The 25,926-nt window shown below is 40.8% G+C and overlaps 1 protein-coding gene across 3 annotated transcripts in view; it reads right to left on the bottom strand.

Moving 5' to 3' along the window:
* bmp2k (BMP2 inducible kinase) overlaps positions 1 to 25,926 on the bottom strand; it is a 59,395-nt gene that overhangs the window by 22,162 nt on the left and 11,307 nt on the right. For all 3 annotated transcript variants that reach the window (XM_080434046.1, XM_080434045.1, XM_080434044.1), the window contains exons 2-6: positions 17,020 to 17,138; positions 10,558 to 10,663; positions 7,774 to 7,916; positions 4,827 to 4,948; positions 3,500 to 3,581 (exon numbers count right to left, since the gene is read on the bottom strand). In XM_080434046.1, the coding sequence (XP_080290172.1) occupies positions 3,500 to 3,581; positions 4,827 to 4,948; positions 7,774 to 7,916; positions 10,558 to 10,663; positions 17,020 to 17,138 (572 nt within the window). The remainder of the gene's footprint in view (positions 1 to 3,499; positions 3,582 to 4,826; positions 4,949 to 7,773; positions 7,917 to 10,557; positions 10,664 to 17,019; positions 17,139 to 25,926) is intronic.

Genomic DNA, 25,926 nt, shown 5'->3' on the forward strand with positions numbered 1-25,926 from the left:
CAATATATTTAGTCATAGTTTTAGTCATCGTAGCTTAGTTTTTATTTTCGTCATTGAAAAAAGGTAGTCGACTAAAATGTTTCGACTCTGTCATTGCATCACCGACACTCTCCTGTACTGCATGGAAGCACCCGAATACTGTTCAACTTTGTAACTAGAATGTGAAATCAATCGTAAAATGTTAGCAGAAACTGTTATTGACAACCAGCTTGTTATGACAACCAGCTACATTGAAGAGTTACTAGCTGTGGTGCAAAAACACAGTACCTGGTACCAAAAGCGTGTAGAACCGAGTCAAGTCAGGCCTGTACCAATACATACAAAAGTGCCATAATGTAACCATAAGTATGTTGCCTGACAATATAGTCTGTGGAAAACGATCAGATGAAAAAGTGTTCAACTCTGAACCCGAGTTTAACACTTTCATATCTTAATGAAATAGAATTGTCAGCATGACACTGAATTTTTCACATTAATAAAAAATAAAGACACGCATAAATAAAATAGAGCTACATGGTTTAAGCGTGATCAAAGGAATTTGAGAGAAAACATGACACATCTTTGAATATCAATTGTGAAAGCAATTGATACATCAAATCACTCTGATGTCATCACTCAATGTTCAGGGGTAAAAACTACCCAAAAAACACCAAACAAAAAGAAACAGACAGTGCCCAGTGGCATGGCCAATTAGCACACCGACAGCATGTTCCTTGTGAGTGGCGCCTTCCTGTCTCTCTACACTATCCTGTCTAATTAAAACACTAAAGTAAAATGTGTCCTCAGAACAAGACTGAGACTGAAGTCTAGAGTCTGTGTTGCTTCTGACACCCAACTGAAATTGGCCGACGGGTGGTTCTATAGGAAAAGTCACAGGGGTCACCAAAGACTGATATTTTTGCCCAAAGGGTGGCGCTAGAGAGGTCATTGGCTTACTCACATGTTATATGTGAGTGAATTGAATTCATGCTCCCTGGAAGATTAAATATATATATATTGTATAGAGTTCACCTGACAGGGAGCCTGAATCTTTTTGGGGAGTAAAGTGTGTGTAAGTGGACTTTTCTGTGTAATGGTGGTGCTAGAGGCCATGGGGTCACCAAGGTCAGCAAGGGTCATCCTCTGGGAATCATGAAGGTGCACAGAACATTCCATGGCAATCCAGCCAAGTAGATTTCTAGATAATTGTTTTGGACCAAAGTGGTGACCAAATAACCAACATAGCCATCCTCAGAGCCCCTCTGCTAGAAGGGCTATAAACAGACTGGCATCACAAAATACAGTCATAATTGTCTATTACAGCTTGGCTATACATAGAACAGAAGAGAGAAGGTAGGTGCACAGACAGGACGCCCTTTGCTGTCCTGCCCAAGGCTGCAGCACAAACAAACCCATTTTAAAACCAGTGTCTCAGGGCCAAGTGGATATATGCCATTTCTTGGACATTTGTGCTTTAATTAGCAGCATAAAAGATTGTGCAAGACAATAAGGCAGAGAGAGAGAGAGCCCAGCCCATGTGACACAATCAAACTCGTGACTTGATGAAGTTGGGTAGCACTGCGCTTATGACACAATGGCACAGGAGCGTACCGATGTTAGTTACCCAGTCTGCACTCTCGCATTATACCCCAACCCTAAACCAAGCCCTAAGCTGAGGGAACATAGGCCTGGCCCCTTAATTGACACATCAACAGGCATATTAGAGGCTATCTGCCACAGTTTCTTGTGTCATCATGTTGCGTCAATTTGCACCACTCCTAAAAAGGTTTTTCTGATTGTCTAGCTGGGTATCACACCTTCAAATCACCCAGGACACCTTCACAAGTACACATCAAGGTGTTTGGCGGGTGTAATTAAGGCTGGGCTGCCCTGTGGATTTCTGACATCATGCTGATGACACGGCCGGATGGTGAGACTAGTCGTTAATGGTTTAACCGGTAACCTAAGAATTTCTTTAAGAAGTTATACTGTTAAATGGTTAAAAACTACAGTTAAATTGGTAATACAAATTTTAAAAAGTGACAGCTGGAGGTAGATATAGCGAAATGGACGTGAATCGCCAAGTTATGAAGCTGCATCTTCCTTTATGATCACTGCCCATGGTGCTGCCTTAACAAGTAAACACAGGGGGAAATAACGGGCCGTACACACTTCAGGAAGTTAGCAGGCTTGTAACAGTTTCACGACCGCAAATGGAGATTAGCTCCGGACAGACAGACAGACAGCCAGACCATCTTCTATACGGCTAGGTAAGGAGGCACGCAGTAAAAATGCTGTTTAATGGATGTCCTTCTGGTTCAACCGGATAGTGCCGCTGCTTACCTCACATACTGTACATGACGGCAATGTATCGGCTTTGAATCCAGCTTAGGACCGTCACCCCTTCTCTGTACCCTTGGTTTTTCTCTTTCTCTCTCTCTCTCACAATTTTACTGCTTACTTAAGCAGAAATACCGCCGACACCCAGTCAATGAACTGGCCAAGATAGCGTGTGTGTGTGTGTGTGCTCAAAACCCAGACAGTGTTATGAATGAACGTGCTGAATGTTTTATGGGGGGAAAGAAGGCACTGAGGGACAGATTGTGGAGGAACACAGCCCGGGGCGGGGCAGGGGCTGCAGGGCTAGAATAACTGCCAGGGTGCAGACAGGCTCAACCGGCCCTGGAGGGCCCCCCCGCCCCTGCCAACAGCTTCCTCCAAGGCACAACACCACACAACAAGCAAGCTCATACAAATAGTAGTGGTGCAACAATTGATTGAACTAATCAATTATAAAAAATAAAAAATAAGCTGATTAAAATAATGTAATGTATACATTTTGTATTCTTCTTTTTTTTCTTATTTTATAAATTATAAATACAGTTGCATAAATGAACCGTGAAGGCCAATAGGGCTTCAATAGTTAACCACTTTCAACAAGGTATCATGATTTTCTGAATTTTTCAAAGAAATGTCATTTGACCTGGGGCCAAATTCTCACAGGTCAAAAAACCCCAGGCCCTCTCGTCCTGCCAATGAGTCAGTTCAAACCAGTCTCTTCCCAGTCAAATTATACCTATGCATGCTGAATGCGGGCTGAACTGGTTGCTGTCCAGCAAGCTTGTTTACCCGTTTTCCCTCCTCATTTGAATGTCTGCGTCTCCTTCAGTAGTAAACATACAGGTAGGGCGAGTCTGTCAGCAAGTTCTCCTTTCATGACGTCCGCAATCTGCCCAATCCTTCCAGCATAACGGACATGACAGTCCGAGGTTTGATTCATATTTATATACCTCGTGTTTGGTAGTAGCAATGTGACACAAAGTAAGGTTTCTCTGTTGCCGATTTAACAAATCTCAATTACAGTAATGTAACGGATAGGATGGACAAAGTGGACTGTCGCGCTGTACAGCCCTGGGCCAGAGAAAACTTGTGTCGTAATTGATCATCGCACAGACATACAATTCACACACACACGGCAACATGTCCACATAGACACAAGCGTACACACAGAGGACCTTACCCATATATCAGCCTTAGTGGTGATGGCTTTCCCTGCGTACAAGTTAATCATCTCTGGGGCGCGATACGACAGCGTGGTGTACCTGTACAACAAAAACAGAATGAACCAATGTTCAAATGAGCTTTTCTGCAATTGGCCGCATCTACCTAGACAATAGACATGTATAAAAATACACATTCAAATAATGAAGACAGAGCACACGTGATGTGATAAAACGTGTGATGTCATGAAGTCAGGTAGCACTGTGCGATTGGCTTTATTTTATTCTTTGTGGTATGAAAATAAAGCAGATTTACCTTCTCCCAATGTGTTGTGAGCTTGTAGATCATAAGAGTTTTTTATTTTGCCAATAATGTCATGCCCAAAATAGGCACGGCGGGCTGTAAGTGGTTAATAACACATGCTACTCGGCTTGGTTTAAGTCCACAAAACCACCAAAAAGTGTTAAATACCAACTGACACAAAACTAAGTGAGAGATAACGTTCAGTCCTGCGCTGGAAGAGTGTGAAGATGTGACTGTGCTGGGTCAATAAGCCATAGTTTATGTCTTTATGATCTGCCATGTAATGAAGATAAGGGCCATAGTAAGTTGGCAGCTTATCGCTTCTGTAAACGTGGGAAAACAAATCACATGGAAAACTGATTTAGCAGAGAATCCCGTATAATACCGAGTATAAACTCAGTATTATACAGGATTTGTGTGATTTCAAAGTAAATAATTAATTTGAACATTAACATACTAATCCTATAAAACAGCAGCAAAAACACTTATCGGATTAGAACGGCTCTTAAACGCTACATGAAAGGAGGCTTACCCAAAAAGGTTTTTAACAGACAGAGCAAATGGAGCGTAAGGGCTACAACACTGGCCTACAGGCACGCATGACGGAACTATGCAACCCACTTAGAACTACTGCAGGTTGCTGGCAGCACACACAAGTCTATCGTCTTGATCAGGATCAGGTGCAGCTGTCTTGTTGTTTACAACATAACGCACTGATGATTTAACAATTTAATTGTGTTTTTGGCATTGAACATTGGGAACATATGAATAAAAATTAAATTTCTGTTTGCCTTTTAGGCTTCAAAAAATGCACAGGTCAGATATAACAAATAATTTTTAAAACAATTAAATACCGGATACAGCTGATCTACAAGCTTGTAGATCTGCCATTTCTGCTGTTTCAAATATTTGAAAATGTATGAATATTTTTCAATTTGGAAACGATTACGCAACATTATTTGCGATTATCTCAAACAATATTGCGATTAGACGATGATGTACAGTAATAATTGTGTCAGCCCCACCCTCCGGCACACACTCACTTCTTGATCTCGTCCTCCACAGTGGTCACTCCGTCTTTGTGCGGCAGCAGCACCTTGTGCGTGGCACTGCCAAAGTCACACAGCACATAGTTCCCCTGGTCGTTGAGGAGAATGTTCTCCACCTGAGAGGAGAGGGAGGGAGATAGTGTCTGTTTTAGTCATAGTCTTTTGAATCAAATTCCATTTAGTTTTAGTCATATTTTAGTCTCTGAAATGTTTTACTGTTAGTCTAGTTTTAGTCGACTAAATCTACAGTTGATTTAGTCGACTAAAATGTATTTTGGCGGTGCCTTGATGGCGTCGTAATGGCTGATTTTACACTTGGTTGCATGCTGAAAATAGCCGATCTACAAGCTCACTGCGACGCGTTGTGAGCTTGTAGATCTGCTATTTTCAGAACGCAACACCCGAGCACAACCAAACATAAAATGACTTGTCTTTTAGTTCTACTGGATCTCTTCTCAACTAGTCCATTCCAAACATTTTAGTCTAGTTTTTATTTGTTGACGAAATTGTCAATATATTTAGTCTTAGTTTTAGTCATCATAGCTTAGTTTTATTCAGTTTTTATTTAGTTTTCGACAGTGAAAAAAGGTAGTCGACAAACTTTTTCGTCATAGTTTTAGTCGACGAAATGAACACTGGAGGGAGAGGGAGAGGAGAGACCTCTTTTACAATACTGCTGACATAACAGAATGTCTATGGATTTCTGTCGTCACCCAGGATTTTCATTTCTAAATTACGCCTAGCGAGTTTACGCTGTGACCTGAGCCAATGACGAACCAATTGCAGCAGGAGAGTAAAGGGGGAGTATTTGCTGGTCTCCGGAGGAGAGGACATTGCTTTGAAAGCTTCACCCAGCTGATGGCTGCTCAGGTAGCTGTTAGGGGCTGTTAGGGGTTTCTTGCAGAAGCAAAGTACAGCGACGTCTTGAGAATAAAACTATGTTGTTGCGGAGAGAAAGAGCCAACACACTGCCTTGCCGAAGAGACGCCTATGCAAACATCGTGCGTGATTGGTCAGAAATTCAAAGTGCTTGTGCCGGTGATTTATCTTGTTTTATTTGCTGCTGGCAACATGGAACGGATGTTTTTTTGGACACGTTTCCCGTGGAGGTTAGGAGGTACAAATCACTATAATCCCTCACAGCACCATTCGTTTCAGAGAGCGGAATAAAGTTCAACTTCGTCTGTAGTATGCTGCCAGCTTAACTCTTTGTCTGCCACTGACGAGATTTCTCGCCAGATTCTGCGCAGCCTGCCACTGACGTGTTTTCAGTGGTTTTCCACCAGATGGCGCTGTTTGCTAACCTATGAATGATGCCTTGCCTGTCAGAAAAGGATAGACCCGGAAATTACGTTTTTTATTTTTTATTTAAAACAGCTCGTTTACTTCCCGTTTATTCGTTGAGGAAAAATGGCTTCATCTCTGTTTCTGTTTGGCAAAAACAAGCCACATTCAACTGGCCAGAACTATGCAACGGATTACCGCGACCGGACATTTTTTCCCCCCCGATTCTATGAGACCCCTGTGCGATCGCCGTGAGGACGGCGATCACGGAATATATTCCATGATTTTTCAAAGGTTAGTAAAAACACTCGAAGATCACTGGCAGTGGCGTGGCAAACGATATTTTATTTCGTGGCAGTCAAAGAGCTAAGTGTCTCGCTCAGGGACACTTCGGCTCGCTCGTAGACTGGGATAGCCGAGGGTCAAGCGAGCTACCTTCCGATTCACAGAAGGTCCCTCTACCCACTCATCTACAAGCAGCCTTTCAAGTAACGCAACAATACCGAAAGTTTGTTATCAAACTTTGTTTCGGCGTAAGGAGTATGCTGCGGCCTTTAGACAGTCAGTACTGTTGACTGCTCTGAGGTTAAGGGCTGTTTTTTTGCAATCCTCTCTGGTCCTTTTTGTCCCTGCAGAGTTATGTAAGCAGCCATGTAAGGCTGAAAAGATACACAGAGGGAGCACACTGTTGATAGACCAGTCCCCACTGGGAACAACACGGCAGCCTACTGATGGCACATTTATGCCAGTTGATTCTCAAACGTTTTAAATTTCAAGGACCTCTCAGTTTGATGTGGTGGCTGCTGCTGTGTGTTTAAAGGCCGAATGGCATTCTGGGAAAAATGTGTGCTGCGCTATGAGCTTGTATATCTGCTATTTTTAGAAAAATCGTGACCATTTTTGCGAATCTTTGAATATATATTTTTTAAAACGAACATTTGCAACTCAAATATTTGCTTCTGGGGGTCCCTGGAACAAAATATTTTCAGATGGGGGGGGGGGCAGCCAAATACATATAATTTGGAAGTCCTTGACATGAAAAAGTTTGAGAACCACTGATTTAGCAACATACATTTTCAGAAAACTTTTTTTTTTTTAAGACATTTTGTAGAAATCGGAACCTCAGGCCTTAATGGGTTAAAAAGGTATGAAACAACAATGTCTGGAGTGAGTTTCTTACACATTACACATTTTAGAGCAGGGTAGAAAATTTGCCAAACTGAAGAGGCAATCATTGAAAATGATCTCTCTCTCTCTCTCTCTCTCTCTCTCTCTCTTTATTCACTATGACGACATACCACTGTTTATTTCACTCCCGCCAACTGGAGCGGGTGTATTGTACTTGCCTCTTTGTTTGTCACAGTGATAACTCAGACAGCAAACTTGGCAGATGAGCAGGGTTAGGGTCAGGAACTGTGCCGTTCATTTGCTGTATACATTTATTTTGCCAAGTCACAGCTTCACCCTATGTGTGCTTATATAATGCAAGTGACAATAGTGCATGTCTAGTTGGTGTTTGTCCATTTTCATGCGTTCTTTTCTAATGCAACACATCTGACCCCGAGTAACGAACACGGAGTTATCACAGGGTATAAGACGAGGACATATTTAGAGATAACAGGTGCACAGGGATAGGGCGTTGGGGAGGTGGCTTCACCTTGAGGTCACGGTGGATGACGGGGGTCTTGCACTGGTGCAGGCGGGCCACGGCCTCGCAGGTGTCACAGAAGATGTGGAAGACCTCGGCCTCGCTGAAGCCCACGTTCAGACGCTGGTTCATCTGCTTCACCACCTGGCCCGCTGAGTGAGACACAGGAGAGGACACAAGTCACCAAAATATGTCCACACAGAAACCTTGCATCACCATATTTCAACTTTTTTGTAAATGAATGCCCTACAGCAGGGGTCTTCAATGTTTTTCAGGCCAAGGACCCCTTAGATGAGAGAGAGAGAGATGAAGCAGGGACCCCCACTACATACTGTATAAAAGTGTGTTGCAGATTAAACTTTTTTCATAGATTTCATAGATAGCTGGATTCATGTTAATGTGTATTTTCAGATAGTTAACCTTTTAAACCCTCAATATTTAGTCAACTTGACACACTCTCAGAAAATAGCAGATCTACAAGCTCACAACGCCTTGCAGCATGACTCGGTTCGGACTCGTTGCGAGCATGTAGAACTGCAATTTTCGGCCAATGTTCCCCACTACACAAAAATTTGGCGGACCCCCTGTAGTAACTCTGAGGACCCCCTAGGGCTCCCGACCCCCTGTTGAAGACCCCTGCCCTACAGGACACAGGATAAACAAGTGGAAACTAAAATGACTACAGAGCTTCTTTTTATATATATATATATATATATATATATATATATATATATATATATATATTTATATAAAAACATATCACTTACGTCCCCTTTAAACCTAAGTGTAATGAGATGTGTATTAAAGATACCACAGTCTTTACCGTACTGGGACAGAATCCAGCGTTTTGAGTTCTAAGTGCACTCCTCGCTCAACAGCCCAACCTGTTTACTTTTACAAACTGCTACTTAATATGGTATTTTTTTAGACTTAGATCATCACCTGGCTATTACATTATGCATGTAATCATCATCACAAGAAACTTCAAAATGTTAATATTACGCTGTCATAACAGTTATAGCATGTCTCTAGCTGGCCTTTTTTGGTATCTTCGTCTATCAGTGACATCAAGTGCTAACTTCCTTCACAGCCAAATCCAGAGTTAATTAATCTCTGAAATAATAGGCCCAGCAATAATAAATGTGTGTATTGTTATGAGCTCAAACCTACACATGAAACATTTGTGAGAACAAAATGGAGATGTTTTTCCAATATCCGTGGCCCAAACATCGACATAACTCCATATTGTAATGTGTTCTTGAAACCCAATTCAACAATGTATTGCATACTTCTGAATCAGCCAGATTAAGTGAGAGATTCATTTAGTAAACAACAACACTGACTGATGGAAACCCATCAAACTCATTGACTTCATAGTCAAGTGCTGGATGATATGACTTGACTTGGGTTTTGATATTTATAGAAAAGGGTTGACGTCTCTGTATTTTCAGTTTTCCGTAAACTTCCTGCTTAAGCGTTGCATAACTCAATGTTCCTCCATATGTTTTAAGTTTCGTTACTCTAATCAGATGTCACAAATGAGAAGTCAAAAGGGACTAAACAGAGACAGAGAGAAGATTGTTTAAAAAAAATATGGAGATATGGAGGTAATATAACAAATAACTGAAGACATGTCTTTAGTAAAATGCAAAATGGAATTTAAATAATTTTCTTGTGAGGAAAAGGTTAGGACACCCCCACATTGATTACTACTTAAAATGCCTGGAAGTGGATGATTGGGGAATTTTGGAGGAGTCCATCTGATTGAACACTAGCGTACCTAATTCAGGGCATTTCATAATAGGCGAACATTTGGCGAAAATGGCAAATCGGTATGCAGTAAGGGAGCACCCGCACGAAGTCCTTTGCACGGAGGAAAGTCTGATATGCACTGAAACATTTGCACTTTTGCACCCTGTACAGTTTGTACAGGCCTGTAATGCATCACACAGAAAATCCAGACACATGGTTTGTTCTGTGTGTGAGTCTTCCCTTGCTTGCTGCATGTAAACTTTTCTCTGACTGTGGTACCAGAGAATAAGACAAAGGACAGTTAAAGAGAGTGTTTGTCACCATGGCAAGATCAACAGAGCTCTCTGAGGCCTTCAGAAAGAAGGTTGTAGATTTTAAAACATCTCCAAACTATTAGAAATCAGCCATTCCACTGTCAAGTGGAGATTGCCAACATAGCCAGGTCCGGCCGTCAAAAGGCCTAGAGATGTCTCCAACAATCTACACGTAACTCTTGCCACAGTTGACGTCAAAGTGCATGCTTGTAGTTACTACAGCTTTTTGATCTACTGGTAGATCAGGACAGGCCTCTAAGTAGATCAATTATTATAATATTTATTATTTAAAACCCAGACAAAGCCATCCATTCATTTCTTGCTGTGCATTCTCAAAAGATTTAATTTAAGGACCATTTTTGACTTGATTACCGTATTAATATTAAATGATTGACATATTCGGTGTTTGCATTATTCTGATAAGCAGCTGCTATGGATTTGTATCTGCGTATGTTCACTGTCAGCTTGGCTAGCCACGGTAGATCGCTCCAGCCTTGGAAAATGCAAAGTAGATCACATTCCTGAAAATATTGCCCACCCCTGCTGTAGTACACTGTAACTACTTTTGAAATAAATATCAGGATGTCACATATGATATGAAAACAAAATCTTTCTTTATATTGAAAAATATACATTTTAGTAAATATACACAGAGAACAATAAATCAGGCATAGGCTTCCCCACAAGGCAACACACACACACACAGACAGACAGACAGACAGTGTACCTTTACAATACTCCATGAGGATGAGAACCTCCCATACGCTGTCTGACACGGCATTGATGGTGGAATCCAGGTAGCTCACGATGTTCTTATGACCCGACAGCTCTTTCTGTAGAAGAGGAAGGCATCATCAATGGTAAATACTATGAACTTATGTTAATGCTTAACCCATTAAGAACAGGAACGCATCTGTGTCATTTTAGATTTCTTTGCTCATAGCACGGCACCGAGTGCTGTGCTACGAGCTTGTAGATCTGCTATTTTTGAAAAATCGTGAATATTTGCGCAATTCTTTGAATACATTTTTAAGCGAACATTTGTAACTCAAATCTTTGCTTCTGGGGGTCCCTGGAACAAACTATTTTGAGATGGGGTCCATGGCCAAATACATATCATTTTGGGGGTCCTTGACATGAAAAAGGTTGAGAACCACTGATATAGCAACACATTTTTTGTAGAATCGGCCTCAGGTCTTAATGGGTTAAATAAATGAAGATATTATTGTTATCTAAACATTTGACCAATAATTTATTTATTTATTACCATTATGGAACTGAAACGGGGAATTGGATAAGAACCGGAATCGACAAGCAGAACCGGAATCCATAAAATCCTAATGATATCCATCCCTATTGAACGGTTTTAAAAAAAAGTGCACAAGATGACCATAAAATATCTCGCAAAGAGCTTCTGCAGCATAATCTAAGTCTTCTGAAGCCAAATTATCACACTGTGAGTGGAAAAGACCATTAGCCTATATAGTGTAATTCTTCACTACGGCAGTTTTCCACAGAGGGAAAGGGAACATTTCATTGGCCAAGCACAGCACATAAACTACATGCAGTTTGTCCTCTGCCTTTAACCCTTCCTAGCTATTAACCCATTCAATCCGGGAACGCATCTGTGTCATTTTAAGATTTCTTTGCCTATTCAAAAATAGCAGATCTACAAGCTCATAGCGCGGCACCGAGTGCAGCGCTACGAGCTTGTAAATCTTTTGGAGAAAACTAAAATCGTGAAAATGTGTGCAAATCTTTGAATATATATACATTTTTAACTAAAATCTTTGCTTCTGGGGGTCCCTGGAACAAAATATTTCTAGATGGAGGGGGTCCACGGACAAATACATATAATTTTGGGTGATCCTTGACTGGAAAAAAGTTGGAGAGCCACTGATATTATAGCAAAATGTTAAAAAAAAAAAAAAACTGTTAGGATTTAGAAGACATTTGTAGAATCCCCCAGAAACAAGGATTCGAGTAAAACATTTTCGCGTTAAAAAAAGATGTATTCATTCACACAAGATTTGCACACATTTTCATGATAAAAAAACTAAAAACAATAGCAGATCTATGAGCTTGTATATATATATATTTTTTTGAATAGCCCAAGTATAAGATAACGGTTAAAGTGGCTGAAATCTAAAATGACAGATGCTTTCCCGGTCTTAATGGGTTAAGCAGCAGTGGGCAGCTGCTGAACGGCAACAGGGACCTCAAGGACACTTCGACACGACGCCGGAGGGTCTGGAACCAAACTGGGACCGTACGATTCGATTCCCATACGACCACCTGAGCTACTGCACTCAGAAAAACCCTTCGAAAAACGTTCAAACATGGTGAAGTGAGAAATATTTCACGATCTTGTCGATAAGAGCATGCATGCACTAACAATAATGGTATAGATATAGGTATTTTTATGGGGCATTGTTTCCGGGTTTTAATCACGTAGGCCTTTTTGTTTTATATACTTCCTGAAATTATTAAAAAAAGATGGGGAGGTGGCCGATCTACAAGCTCACAACGCATCGCAGCAACGCGTTGTGGGCTGGTAGATTGGCTATTTTTGCTATTTTTGAAAAAAACGTATGGTCACAATACAATATTGTTACAATAGCATTTGATAACATATATTAGTTTTTGTCCATATCGGCCCAGCCCTTTGTTGTATGTAGATTGTACACACAAGTTATGTGTGATGTTTAAATGTAAAATTGTTTTTGAATATTCTTTTTATTTATTGGCTGTCTAGAAAGTCTATATTCTAAGACCAAGTTCAGAGCTTTACAAAAAATAAAAGTATTTTTTCATTCCGATTTTAACCATTTGCCTTCAGAAGACTTGCTGTAGTTATGTTTCGCCCTTTTTGGGACTCAAAACAAAGAAAGAAAAAAAAAATTCCTGGGAATCTGCTATGAAGTTGTGTTGGCAACCTCCCTGTGTGGACAAAGAAACGACACCTATGCTACATCTGGCATGAGGGCGAGTAGATAATGACTATTCCTCTAAACACATCTGAATGTGCTACGTTATATGGAGAAACTACAGTGGCCAAGCTAGAAAAGAGCAACGTATGCATTTGTGTGCGTGCGTGCGTGGTGTGGTCTCTCTGTCTGGTCTTACTAGGCTATGAAAAGCCAGCTGTAGCAGGGAACTGCTGTGTGTTGTGGAAACTGACACACCTAAGGCAATGGTGCAACAGGCTAGATCTGTGTCAGTGGTTCAAGTCGGGTGTGTGTGTGGGCGAGAGTTAGGCCTACACACTCACTGTTCCAGCTCATCAGACTGTGTCAGTCACACACACACACACACACACACACACACACACACACACACACACACACACACACACACACACACACACACACACACACACACACACACACACACACACACACACACACACACACACACACACACACACACACACACTTGTGAGGACATCATCACTATAGGATTTGATTTTTTGGAAATGTTTTACCCTAATCCTAAAGCTGAAAATAGCCAATCTACAAGTTCACAGTAAAATAGCACAGTAGCAGAGTAGAACAGCAGATCTGATATTTTCGGTGCAAGACAGCCAAGTATGAATAAGGCATAATTCCAACCCCTAATCCTAACCCCATCGATCCCTGAATCTGTTCAAGGCTAAAAAAAATATATTAATAATTGACCAGAAAACAATCATTTCTCTTTTGAGGACCAGGAAAATTGTCCTCACAATGTCTAAATCCCACATTCTACTATACTTGCAAGGACATTTGGGCCACAGCACGCGCGCACACACACACACACACACACACACACACACACACACACTCCTAGCCAGACAACTCAGTTCTTTAGTTACATAGCAAGGGTCAGAAGTTCAACAAATACATCTGTCTAAGTAGCAGATTACTGGCAATTTAGCTTGTAGAATGACTCTCAGGACGAGGCCATCTTAACAATGCCTGCCTGTTATCCACAGCAGCCATGTGAGTTCTTACTGTGCATGCATTAACGTTGTGATGTTTCAATGACTGATGAGCCAAGACAGACCCGTTCGAAAAGAGCAGGCAACTTTACGCATGTTGTTCAATGAAAGACGTCGCTGTGTGTGATTTTAGTCGAAGGTTGGAAACGGTTGACACCATGGCTTCTAAAAGTAATCTAAACCATCAATTAGAAATAAAACAGCATCGCCCAATTGCACGCATACACGCCTACGTATATTATCCAAAGACCTAAATTGACTTAGTAATACGATACTTTTTTTGTATACTTCAAGGTAGGAGCCTTAAAGATTATTTTATCATTTGTTTCCATTATCGGAATTGTCATTTGGACTGACATGCATGCTCATGTTCAGTAAGTAAAAGTATCAATACTGCAATGTAGAAATACTCTGTTACTACTACTTTACTTTACTCTGTAAGTAAAAGTCCGGAATTAAAAATGTACTTGAGTAAAAGTACAAAAGTATTGGTATCAAAATGTACGGTACTTAAAGTACCAAAAGTAGAAAGTACTCATTATGCAGAATGAAGAATTTCACAAGTTTAAAAAAAAAAAACGTTGAAAAAAGCCGATCTACAGCTTGTGAGCTTGTAGATCGGCTATTTTCAAATGGCCGAAATGTATATAGGGTTGTAGTGGTTAATCTGTATTATCAATATTTGTCTCTGAGATGTAGTGGAGTAGAAGTATAAGTACAGAAAATTGGAAGTACTCAAGTAAAGTAAAAATACCTCAAAATTGTACTTAAGTACAGTACTTGAGTAAATGTACTTAGTTACTTTACACAACTGCTCGTGTTTATGCAATGCGTGCGCAACTCTGACCCAGTGACCGCCCTCTGTAAGTATGGCTCGTAGGTTGTTTAACTCAGTGAGTTGTTTTCAAGCACAGAAACCTCAAGTCATGAAGCTCCAATGGTTCACTCACTCTCTTGCTTTCGCTGTCTGTCACACACACACACCCTGATATGACAGCTGTCAGCAGAATTCATACATAGCAAGACGGCCTACACACATTGAAGGGTGTCGTTTTCAGCTCTGCGTTTTTGGTTCCTTTGATCCCAGATAAACTCCAGTGTATCCTCAGTAGTGAATTCTACCAAACTAACGGTCGCTAGGGATGGGAATTCGAGAACCCGAATCGTTAACTTCTGAGGCATACAATGTCGTTTCTCTGAGTCATCAATTCCTTTTTTACCAGTTTTTTTCTGAAAGTTGCTCATGTCTACGCTGCTCAAAAGGAAAAGAAAAGGAGCATTGTTTTAATGACATATTTATTGGGCAGACATATGCGCTTGCGTTTGTTGAGTTTTTTCTACCGTTTCTATATTGTGACGCAAAGATAATAAAACAGTTGAAAACCTGTGCAGGCCTACTGTTTTTCCACACTGAAAACTGTTCGGGTCTCAATAGACCGGTTCAGACCAGATGTCCGGGTAGCTCAGACGGTAGAGCTCTCGCCTAAGGACCACAAGGTCATGGGTTCGATCCCGGACATGGCCAACTCAGCGTATGATTAGCATAGCTTGGCTGCGGCAGGTCGTCCGGTAAGTACTGGGAGCTGATGGTAGGTGTGGCGCACCTCTGCAATTCGTCTCCCAGGGTCTAGCGCATTGCAACTGGGACTGACGCTTTATCGACTGATACCGACAAGCCTCTCCCGAGCTACTAACAAGGTATTTCCGGGTAGAATGTCCAGGTCCTGGCACTCAAGGTGGATTTTATAAGCAAAGGGCCTTTATTATGTGTGTGCTGGAGACGTTAAAATACACCAACGCATGTCGGCTAGCACCTTCTTCAAGCTGTGTCTAGTTTGTCAACCTGTGGATATTTATAACAAAATAATATATTTCTATTTTCTAATTATCAATAAGTGTCCTGTTCTTCCAGAAATAAGGTTAATGAATAATACTGCTCCAATGCGACACTGCCTATGTTTTCTACCTGGAAATATATTTTTGGTTGTGGTGATGACATTATGATTCGGTCTATAAGGGAATTCCATAAGTAGAATCGCTAATGGCATTGGTATCAGTAAAATCATATAAAGTCCCATCCCATAACATTGTAAGTTTCATAAACACAAGGTCACTCGGGGTGAAATCCCAAGCTTGGAACAAAGGCTAAGCCTTAGTTTGTTTATTTGAAGGTTTTCTTCATAATTTATTTCATCTGGGATATATGTTTTAAAATTCATTTATTTCATAAAACTTATATATTTAAAGTTATTATTTTACAGATGTCTTAACACATTAACTGCCAAGACCGTAGCCCTACGGGCCGTTAAATCCAACTGTTAAGCGCCGAGACCGTAGCCCTACGGGCTGCGGTCTTTTCGCGCATGCGCGGTCCGGGTGCACTTTCGGAATTTTTTTGATCCACTTCCGTTTCCGGTTTGATGACAGGAAATAGAATTATTTGGGATCCGGTTTTCACGATCACGCCCGCCCTCGTTCTACAGACGAAACTGAAACTCAATTCTCTTCCTGTAGTTTTTTCTCCTCGCATTTCACTGTTTAACGTAATCCGCTCTAACTCAAACATGGATGCCCCGTTTGACACGTGGTTTTCACTGGGAGATACAGGGAGATCGCGCGGATGTAAACAGACTGTGTAGCGCTCAATCTTAAGGATTTTAACAAGATCTATGGCGACATGAAAAAAACAAAAAAACAACAAAAACACCTTGGCACTGGTGAGTACATTATGAGATTAGCCCTTGGCAGTGGATGTGTTAATGTGTACCTTAAAGCTCTATTTAATTTCATATATTGAAAAGAGGATAAGAGAAAATACGTAGTTGTTAAAAAATACATGATTTTTGTAAGAGAAATAATCAAGGTTTTTCAGTCATTTGTCTGGAAAATAAATGTGCTTAAAAATCGTGAAAAAATCGTATCGTGAGTTGAGTGAATCGTTACATGCCTAGTGCACGGTGGCAATTTAGCAGTGATGACTGGCCAGCTGCTGTATAACCCATACGGAAGACGTGGCTTTAGTTTGTGTCTAATGGTCAGCACTAGGTTCTGCATAACCTCTGAGGAAGATACGGCAGCTGACCAATCAGCACAAGCTTATCACCCTCCTGTTACTTTTATCACTCCCCCTCACCCAGGGCAAATGAATGCTGGGTATTCATGAACATGTGACTAATAATATGTACATGTGGCATGGAGTTGTGCATTTACCATGATGGTGATCTCTCTCTTGTAGATGTTCAGGTCTGGGACATTGTTGACGTACATCCTTTTAAGGGCGCAGCGGACACCACTGTGTGTACGAGCCAGGAACACCACCGAAAATCCCCCTGAAGAAACAACACAGCAAGACATTAGATTAGCAAGGTCTATGAAAACGTACACAATGTAGAAAGATTAGCAGGGTCCACGAAAGCGTACACAATGTCGCAACCATTTTCAACACCAAAACAACACAGCAGGATGCTAGGTTATCAGGGTCTACGAAAACGTTCAACCTGGCATCCCCATTTTGGGCAAAAGTCTTCAAATCTTTATCTTTTTTTTTTTAAAGCGAAAATACCAAATCTAAAAGCTCACATCACCTCAGTGTGTTGTGAGCTTGTAGATCATCTATTTTCGCTATTTGTCTTACAACAACGTTACGTGTATATAGGGCCTAAATGGTTAGGGGCCATTTTGCGTAACAAAATGCACTTTTTAAAATTCCTCTTATTGCCCAACAGCATGTGTTCATATAGTAGTTCCCATTTTCAGGTTAAAGTTTCAGATTCTGTTGGGTTACAGACAGCCTGTTCGTCTGCTTGTTTGTTTAATGGCGACAAGTCTCCGGAAAACAAACTCAAGATTTCTAATCAGCTACTGTGTAAGCTAGGCTTGTTCAGCTTGTTTCATCATCACCATCAGAGTTTTCTTCTGTATCGATATCTCTATAGATCTGCGCATGTATGTGAAACCACACATCTGAAACTGAGACGTAGAGTATGGAAACAAATCTAGAACCCGTCAAATAAGTTTCACGGCACAGTGCAGTTAGCTCTTGCAGTTGAAAAGAGCTATAAGTGAACAACAGAGCCACTTCTGGCCTCATTAGCAGACCTGGCTGACAAACTGAGCGGTGAGCATCAAGGACCCGGGCCAGAAGTAGAAAGACAGGGGCCACAATGGTGCACTTGTTGCCAAACAAACCCAAAGTTCCCATAGGTCAGTTGGAAAGAAAAAGCATGGATTTGGTTTGGAAATGAGCAGGGGAGGAGGGGGGACAAAGGCTTTCATTGAAGTGAACATCACTCACAAGACACTGTGTCTTTTGGGATGGGACATTTCTGCATGTGGTGCTGCTTTAAGAACTTTGGCAAACACTCCATGAGTAAAAACAAATGTCTACCACTATACCACTGTGTAGAAACAAACTGGGGCATAGTGCACCCGTTGTATGCAGTCACAATAGTGGGAGCTAGTGTAGCAGAAGTTATCAGATTAACTACTGCCCACTGTGCCCGGGCACACCTTGGATTACAGAATTAAACACACATGGGGGGGCGAGGGGTTTACTGATACCCATCTGCAGCAGCCATCTAATGACATACAGACAGACCTGCTCTAGCCTGTCGAGAGAGAGGCTGGTTATGTCCTGTCACATTAGCTGTGATCCTGTTACTGATCCTGGCTCCACACTTATTATAAAGCATCTTAACCAAATTAACCCTGGCGTCCCAATTTTCCGATAACATTTTCCAAAACAAAAGGACAAATGTTTTCAAGAAATGTTTTTAAACATTTTCAAGAATACCGAAAACAGTGACACGTTGTGAGCTTGTAGATAAGATAATTTCGATATGTTTGAAAAATATTAAATAGGGCTTAATGTTTACGGCTGATTTATACTAAGAACTATCAGTGTCAGTCAAAACAATAAATAGATATATTTCTTTTTATCTAATGTATTATGTACTGCTCCTTTAACCAGACTAATCGCTTTAGTCAGTAATAAATAATCTATTAGACTTGTTCAGTGTCAATTCGTAGCTATCGCTTATTAGATTAACCCAAATGAGGAAGATTAAGTCGGTTATTGGTTCTGAATTTCGGTTTCGATATACGTTTGGTTAATTCCCTAGTACAGACCTATCTGGAGTTTAGCTCATGACTGGCTCAATGTCATCCCTAGTAGCTGATGTTACATCAGCACATCTGCTGTTTACACAGTGGAGAGTTTGGGTCAGAGTTCAAATAAGGATCAAGTAAGTCAACCACTGAGCGCATGACTGACTCCACCAAAACAAAATGTGCCAACTTGGTGTGTCAGAGCCACCACATAGGTAATCACTATTATCATCACTGTCATGAACACAAGGTTCGATATTACAGCGTGTCTGGATTAAGGTGCTACTGTGGTGGACAGATTGCAGCAATCAGCTTCTTCTCCGAAGCCTCGTTACTTAAGGAAATACTGAGCAAACTACTGTTAATTGGGTCGACAAAGCTGAACAAAACGTAATCTCAAAACTCGCAAAGCCTTTGTTGACCATTTTTTACAGTGTAGCACTGCAAAAATAGCCGATCTACAAGCCCCCAACGTGTCGCAGTGCAATGCGTTGTTGGTGGTATAATATTGTCCGCAAAACATTTCCTTTTTACAAAATGAAACAAGAATCAACATCAAACTCTTTGGTAGAAAATAAAGTGAATGAATGTCAAGAGCCTTTAGCACTACGATCAACAATATCAACAAATACAATCTCACTCCCTTTACATTATCCATAACCTCCTCTTAGGGGAGCTAAGTCATCTGTCAATAATGAAAATATTGGTCCGATATATTGGTCGAAACTCGAAATCCTGGCTGAGATGTAACTGAAACACTGATATCTGAGATTCATCTCATCAGTAATAGTATTACTGGACTTGGTGCAAAATTCCATTACACAAATCAAATTAAACATTTGCCAAGAAGAGGAAGTCTGCATGGACCAATGGATTGGAACAAAACAGGAAATACAGTAGAGAAGTAGAGGGATTTTATGCTCATTAAAATCCCCTTTACATGGCCTCTGTAAATCAAGCTTTTTGTACAGCTCAACATGGGAAACTGCGTAATAAAGTTGAATGATTATGGAAGAATTAAGGCAAGAAGATTATTAAGGGGGTGCCCACAACCAGCAACATATTTAAATAGTTACAGGATCCAGTAAGACACATTTGTTGTTTGGCATGTTACAAAATATGAATGGGCCTGTGACACAGCAAGATAGATGACAAGATAGATGACACAGCAAACTTTTCAAAAGAACACTACACCCTGAAGAAGGTGCGAGCTGACACACGTTGGTATATTTTTACTCATTCTAGTCCATTTAATTAAAGGCCTTTTAAAAATGTCAAACCTACCGTAGTGCCTGAACCTTGATTATTCACGCCTTTTTGGGGGACATATCTCGCAGTCTTTCTTTAGACATTTGTATTGAAAATGCAAGCAATTAAATACGCTGCATAATGCAGATTTACACAGTTTTTGGTTTAAATAAACTTTTGTTATAGTAATTTTCTCATTTTGGCTGATATGACTGTCTCGAGGTGACCCCGTTTCTAAACTGCATGGCAGTCAGCAATGGTACAGCATAGTGAAATGATGGAACGTAGCTTGCAATTAGAGCCCAATTGATATATGGTTTGGCAATTATTTTGACGACACTAGTATCTGCAATTATGCACCTGTGTGTCCCGCTTTTTAACCCTTTAAACATAATTTTTAAAAAAAGCAATCTACAAGCTCACAACGCAAGCTTGTAGATCGGCAATTGTTGAAATGCTTTGACAGGGCACAAGTTCAGTGTATGTGTATTTTATATTTACTTGTTTACTTTTTCATTGTGTTACTAAAGTTAAATGTTCTTTCCATATATAGAAGTTTAACTTAATTGAATAAATGTTCTCCAATAGAAACTTTAATCAAATATAAGTTGTTCAAATTGATCCGGTTTTGCACTTTTTGACAAGATATCGCTTCAAACATAGGTAATCGGTGGGCTAGCCTAGGACTCTCCAAAAAGCAGTATCGGACCCAAAACGCTGGCATCGCTCAAGCTCTACAAGCAATGCGTGGCTGCCAACTGGTATGCCTGCCTTCCCCTGATGGTCATATTCTCTACGATGAGGTTCTCACTAAATGACTGCCTTGAGGCCTTTGTTGCCTCCCACGGCCATGCCAACCACGGAAGTGGAGTTATAGAGAGGCCATTATTCCCACGAGTGGTTCTGGATGGGAAGATTTGTTTGGGGGCTTTGCGCCCAGCAAAATGACTTCCTGGTTAAATGAAGGGCACCTAAAGAATACAAAAGGCCCCTCACTGTATGGACTTTGACCACTGAGGACAACAACGGCTACGACTGACGCAAACGCTTAAGTGCTCCAACACACAATGAGTGTAGTAAGGACTAGGTTTGGATATCAAAATAACGTTCCAAGTACAAACTGAATCTAAATAGCCGGGCATCCATACAAATTAAGAAATCGGAATAAATAAAATCCTAACAATGCCTATCCTTAGTAAGGATGCCAAAATAACATTGCACATCAGTAACTGATTGTGTTAGGCAAGAGAATGATTGAGATTCTCATATGACCATCAAACTAATTGGTCTTCACTACTGCTCATGATAATATGGTACCATTTCGGTCTGTGTCTCAGAGGAGGGCTGTGGACAGTTCATAAATCCGCCTACCAGTCACATCATTGATGGGGAATCCAAGCTAAAAGAAACTGCAGGCTTTCTATTCCTGGAAAGTTAGCATGCTATAATGGAAGCCATTGGTCTTCGTGTTAATCAACAAAGAGAAATAATTTGAAATCTTGTTTGAAAAAAAAAAATGAACCTGCCTAATGATGTCACTGGTAGGCGGGTTTCTGAACTTTCCACAGCCCTCCTCTGAGACACAGAAAATGGTACGATATCATGAGCATTAGCGAGGACCAATTATATGAAGATAGGTTGAAAATGGATGAAGTTGTCCTTTAAATGGCAAGGTTGACAAAGCAGTTACTAAATGCTCTGTGCCAAAGTCCTACGCAGCAGGAGTCCTAAGCAACGAGTCCTGACAAGAGCTTTCTTCAACTCCACCTAGGCTAGGATGTCTCATGTGCCAACGTTTGTAGTAGGCTAGGGCAGTGGTTCTCAACCTGTTCTGGATCAAGGCCCACTTGAAAAATCATTAAAGTGTTCGCGGCCCACCCATCTGACCACTTGGGTGGATTTTCAGAGCATATTTATTTGAATGATTAATCAAATCGATTGCGTTCAGGCTTGGATCAATGGAAATAACATAGTATACGTTCCTCTTTATCGGTATCACAATGAAAACACACTTGGGTCCGCAGGTTAAGAACCAGTAAGCTAGGGCTCATACCCTAACATCCACACAGGGCAAATTCCACTCATACAGTCACACTGAACCATCTGGTTAAACACGTTTCTCCGGCCAAAATCCAAGTACGGGTTCACAAGCTAGCGTTGTCATCTCTGAGAGACTATTGTTTAGGGTACTACGCAAGTCTTTGCACTGTATTTTTTGTCAGTAGACGAAATAGGCATAGATGTGCGGCTGACGTTGTTAAATCGGTAGTTGACAATTCTGTAGGAGCAAACAATCCTTAAACATCGTTGTGTCTGTGTCCCACCAAACCTATTCAATCCAGGAACACATCTGTGTCATTTTCGATTTTTAAGCCATTATTTTATACTTTGGCTATTCAAAAATAGCAGATATACAAGCTCATAGTGCGGCACTATGAGCTTGCAGATCTGCTATTTTTTTTTAAATCATGACATTTTTTAGCAAATCTTTGAATGTATATATTTTTTTAAAGCGAACATTTGTAACTCAAATCTTTGCTTCTGTTGGTGTCCCTGGCACAAATATTTTGAGATGGGGGTCCGCGACCAAATACATATAATTTTGGGGGTCCTCGACATGAAAAGGTTTGAGAACCACTGATATTATAGCAACACACGGTTTTCAGAAAACTGCTAGGATTTAGAAGACGTTGTCGATGCGTTCCCGGATTGAATGGGCTAATCACCTATTAATCATAATATGTGACTGTTACTTGGTTAAATGGCTGTTTCGCGCACATGGGGCAGGGAGGTGTAAGCATTTCACCACGATGACACAAGTCAGTTGTGGGTGACAGTTGGGAGGAAAAACCCTTTCTGCTGAGCCAAGGAGAATGGAGGGACGGGGGGGGGGGCTGTCGCTTACAGCCTATAACTGAATGAGGCTGTAATTACTGGAGAATATGTCCTTGCGCTGCAAGCAGTATCGAGGACCCTGACATTACAAAAGAAATTTGACCAAATGTGACGGCCTACGCTGTGGCCCACATGCCAGGTTTGAAAGAGGAAACCAGGCAAGCTTCGCGAAACGGACAGTGAATAGACTTTATGATCCATGGGAAGAGAAATGTTCAGAAGAGGGGCAGAGGAGTGTTTGAGCGAGGGTGGATTAAAGGACTTAGTGGTGTGTAGCGAAATAAGACGATGCGCTTGTAGATTCTGCTCAGGCCTTGGGTGCAGATGTTCTCCGTCTCGAAGCATGATGTCATCGGTGATATGGATCTCTGTTATTACCGCTCTCTCAGTCTCCACAGCTTCACATTCAGTCAAGTATAAGACATCTTAGCTTGTTAAAAGGCTCAAAGAGTCCAATTAATAGCCCTGCTTTTAACAGTGGGTAGAATTCAATTTCTTGTTGAGATCTTTTAGAAACAAGCAGACGCATTTCCTCCTAGGGGCCCCCGTTCCCCTATATGAGCCCACACTGCTCTCTTTACGATTCTGCATGGTTTTACAGGTTGAGAAATTAAGCTTACTAGTTTGCATCCTCTCTTTGAGTAGTCTCTGAGCAGTAACCAAGTTGTTGCACCAAATTAAGAACAGTTACTCAAAGGTCTCTCTCTATCACTTCTTACATACTGTATGTTATTCAAAATGAAAAGTAACGTATCCGTTTCCTGTCACAATTGTTTACAGAGGTAGCTATAGGCAACCATTTAGCAGTCTCCTTTTGACTGCACATGTCCACAATCCCCATGGCTTCTTTTCACCAACTTCCCCTTTTAGGTGAGTGTTATTTCATATAAATCAGATTCAGCCAAACAATGCTGTGCACTGCAATCAGAAAAAACATTGCATTGCTAAACAAATCATATGAATGCCAATAACTTGGCCTAGATCATTGGTGGCAACAATGCACAAGCAGGCAGTAATGTGACAATGAAGCATTCTAACGCAAAGGATGTCAACGTAGCAATTCATCAGCGCTTCTGCGATCTTATAGCAATTATGGGATTTGTGGAGCTCAAATTGCTTTCCAGATTCAAATGCATTTCCCCATGCACTTTTAGAGAATAAATGTAAGAGCAGACAATATATTTTGTGACTCAAAAAGTACAACTTCAGCGAAAAAAAGAAAATCACAAAAAAAAAAAGTGGCGTGCCATCTTCCCACAGTTCTCAAAATAAATGGATTTCCATCAACTCCCAAAGGCCCGTTCACCACCTGTGTGCAAACTGTTCCTGTTAATTGCTAGTAATGACTTCTAGATCCCCAGTGCTTTAGACAATCCATTGAGATTTGGTATTATGCGGGGCAATTCACGGATGACTTTTCTAACTCAGCCATTAAGTAGTGCAGTGCAAAATGTCATTTGATAACTGTGAAACACAAGTTACTATAAACTTGCATAACTGAAGTAGCAGCTGCCAAAAGTAAGCTTGGATGTGCGAGAGCAAGAAATGTAGGTCAATTTCATACTGGGATACCAGTCTGAAGCTTAGCCTGTTTTAAGATAGTCCTTTCTTTAACATCAACACAAACACATACTGATTATTGATTAATATTATTTTTATATACGATATCCTTGTTATCGTTCATGTGTATTATTAACCCATTAAGACCTGGGGCTGATTCTACAAATGCCTTCTAAATCAGTAGTTCTCCAACTTTCACGATCTTTCAGAAAATGTTCAGAAATAGCAGATGTGCAAGCTCGCTGTGAGCTTGTATATCTGATCATTTTGGATAGATCAGCTAAAATCTAAAATGACACACATGCTTTCCCGGTTTTAATGGATTAATACTCGTGCCACACCGGGGACCACCAGAGGCACAAATGGACCCTTACGGGTCTGTAACTCAGAGTGTACAATTGGATGCAAATATGTGTACACTCTCAGAGTTGAATTAACACAGAGGATTTAACAGTGTAGATTTGAGTCCCATCAAAAAGAAAAGGGGATCAAATGGGGGTCTGTGGCCAAATGCATTTAAAACTGGGTGTCCTTGAAATTAAAGAGTCAATCACTGACCAACACAGCCTCAGTGTGTGTGGTCTACCGCCTCATTCAACTACTGTCACGTATAGTTAACTTTTCCAAGTTGCAAACATCAAGCCCTTGTGGCCCGCTTTTGGCTGGCGACTATCTGTTAAAAACACAAAAGTCTTCAAAAGTTGCACTATAATGATACCCAGAAAATGATCAGTGGCATGCTTTGACTGACAAAAAATAGCGATGAGCTTGTTTTTGGTGAGCAGTTGAGATATTCTGCACTTGGTGATTTCTCCCCACACAGAATACTAAGCTGACAATGTCATTTTTAACTGGCCATTTCATGAAAGAATTTCAACACACTCCTGTAGGCTATATTGTGGATGGCAGGCTAGCATAACAATATGCACAAGCGTCAATGTAGCATTATTATTTCACCACTATGATGAGTGTATTGTAGTCATAATGCTCATTTTGTCCGTTTCCATTATAATACCTGTACTTCACTCATTGGGGTTCCACATAGGTCCATACTTAATTGTGCAGATTACCGATATATCTACAGTATATTGTCATAGGGCGGGTCATGAAAGTGGATTTCCCAAGTCACACAACATTTCTCCTCTTTATTGTCAATCAAAAACTAAATATATCAATAATTGACTATCAATCACAACTAATGGGATGCTGATCACTGATCTACGAGCCTCGTGTCAAATTAATCAAGGCAAAAAACAATGCAGAGCTGGAGCGGATTACATTTAATAAAGAAAATTATATGGAAAAATA

This window comes from Gymnoscopelus braueri, assembly GCF_963280865.1.
Source record: "Gymnoscopelus braueri genome assembly, chromosome: 7".
In the NCBI taxonomy this organism is placed as follows: Eukaryota; Metazoa; Chordata; class Actinopteri; order Myctophiformes; family Myctophidae; genus Gymnoscopelus; species Gymnoscopelus braueri.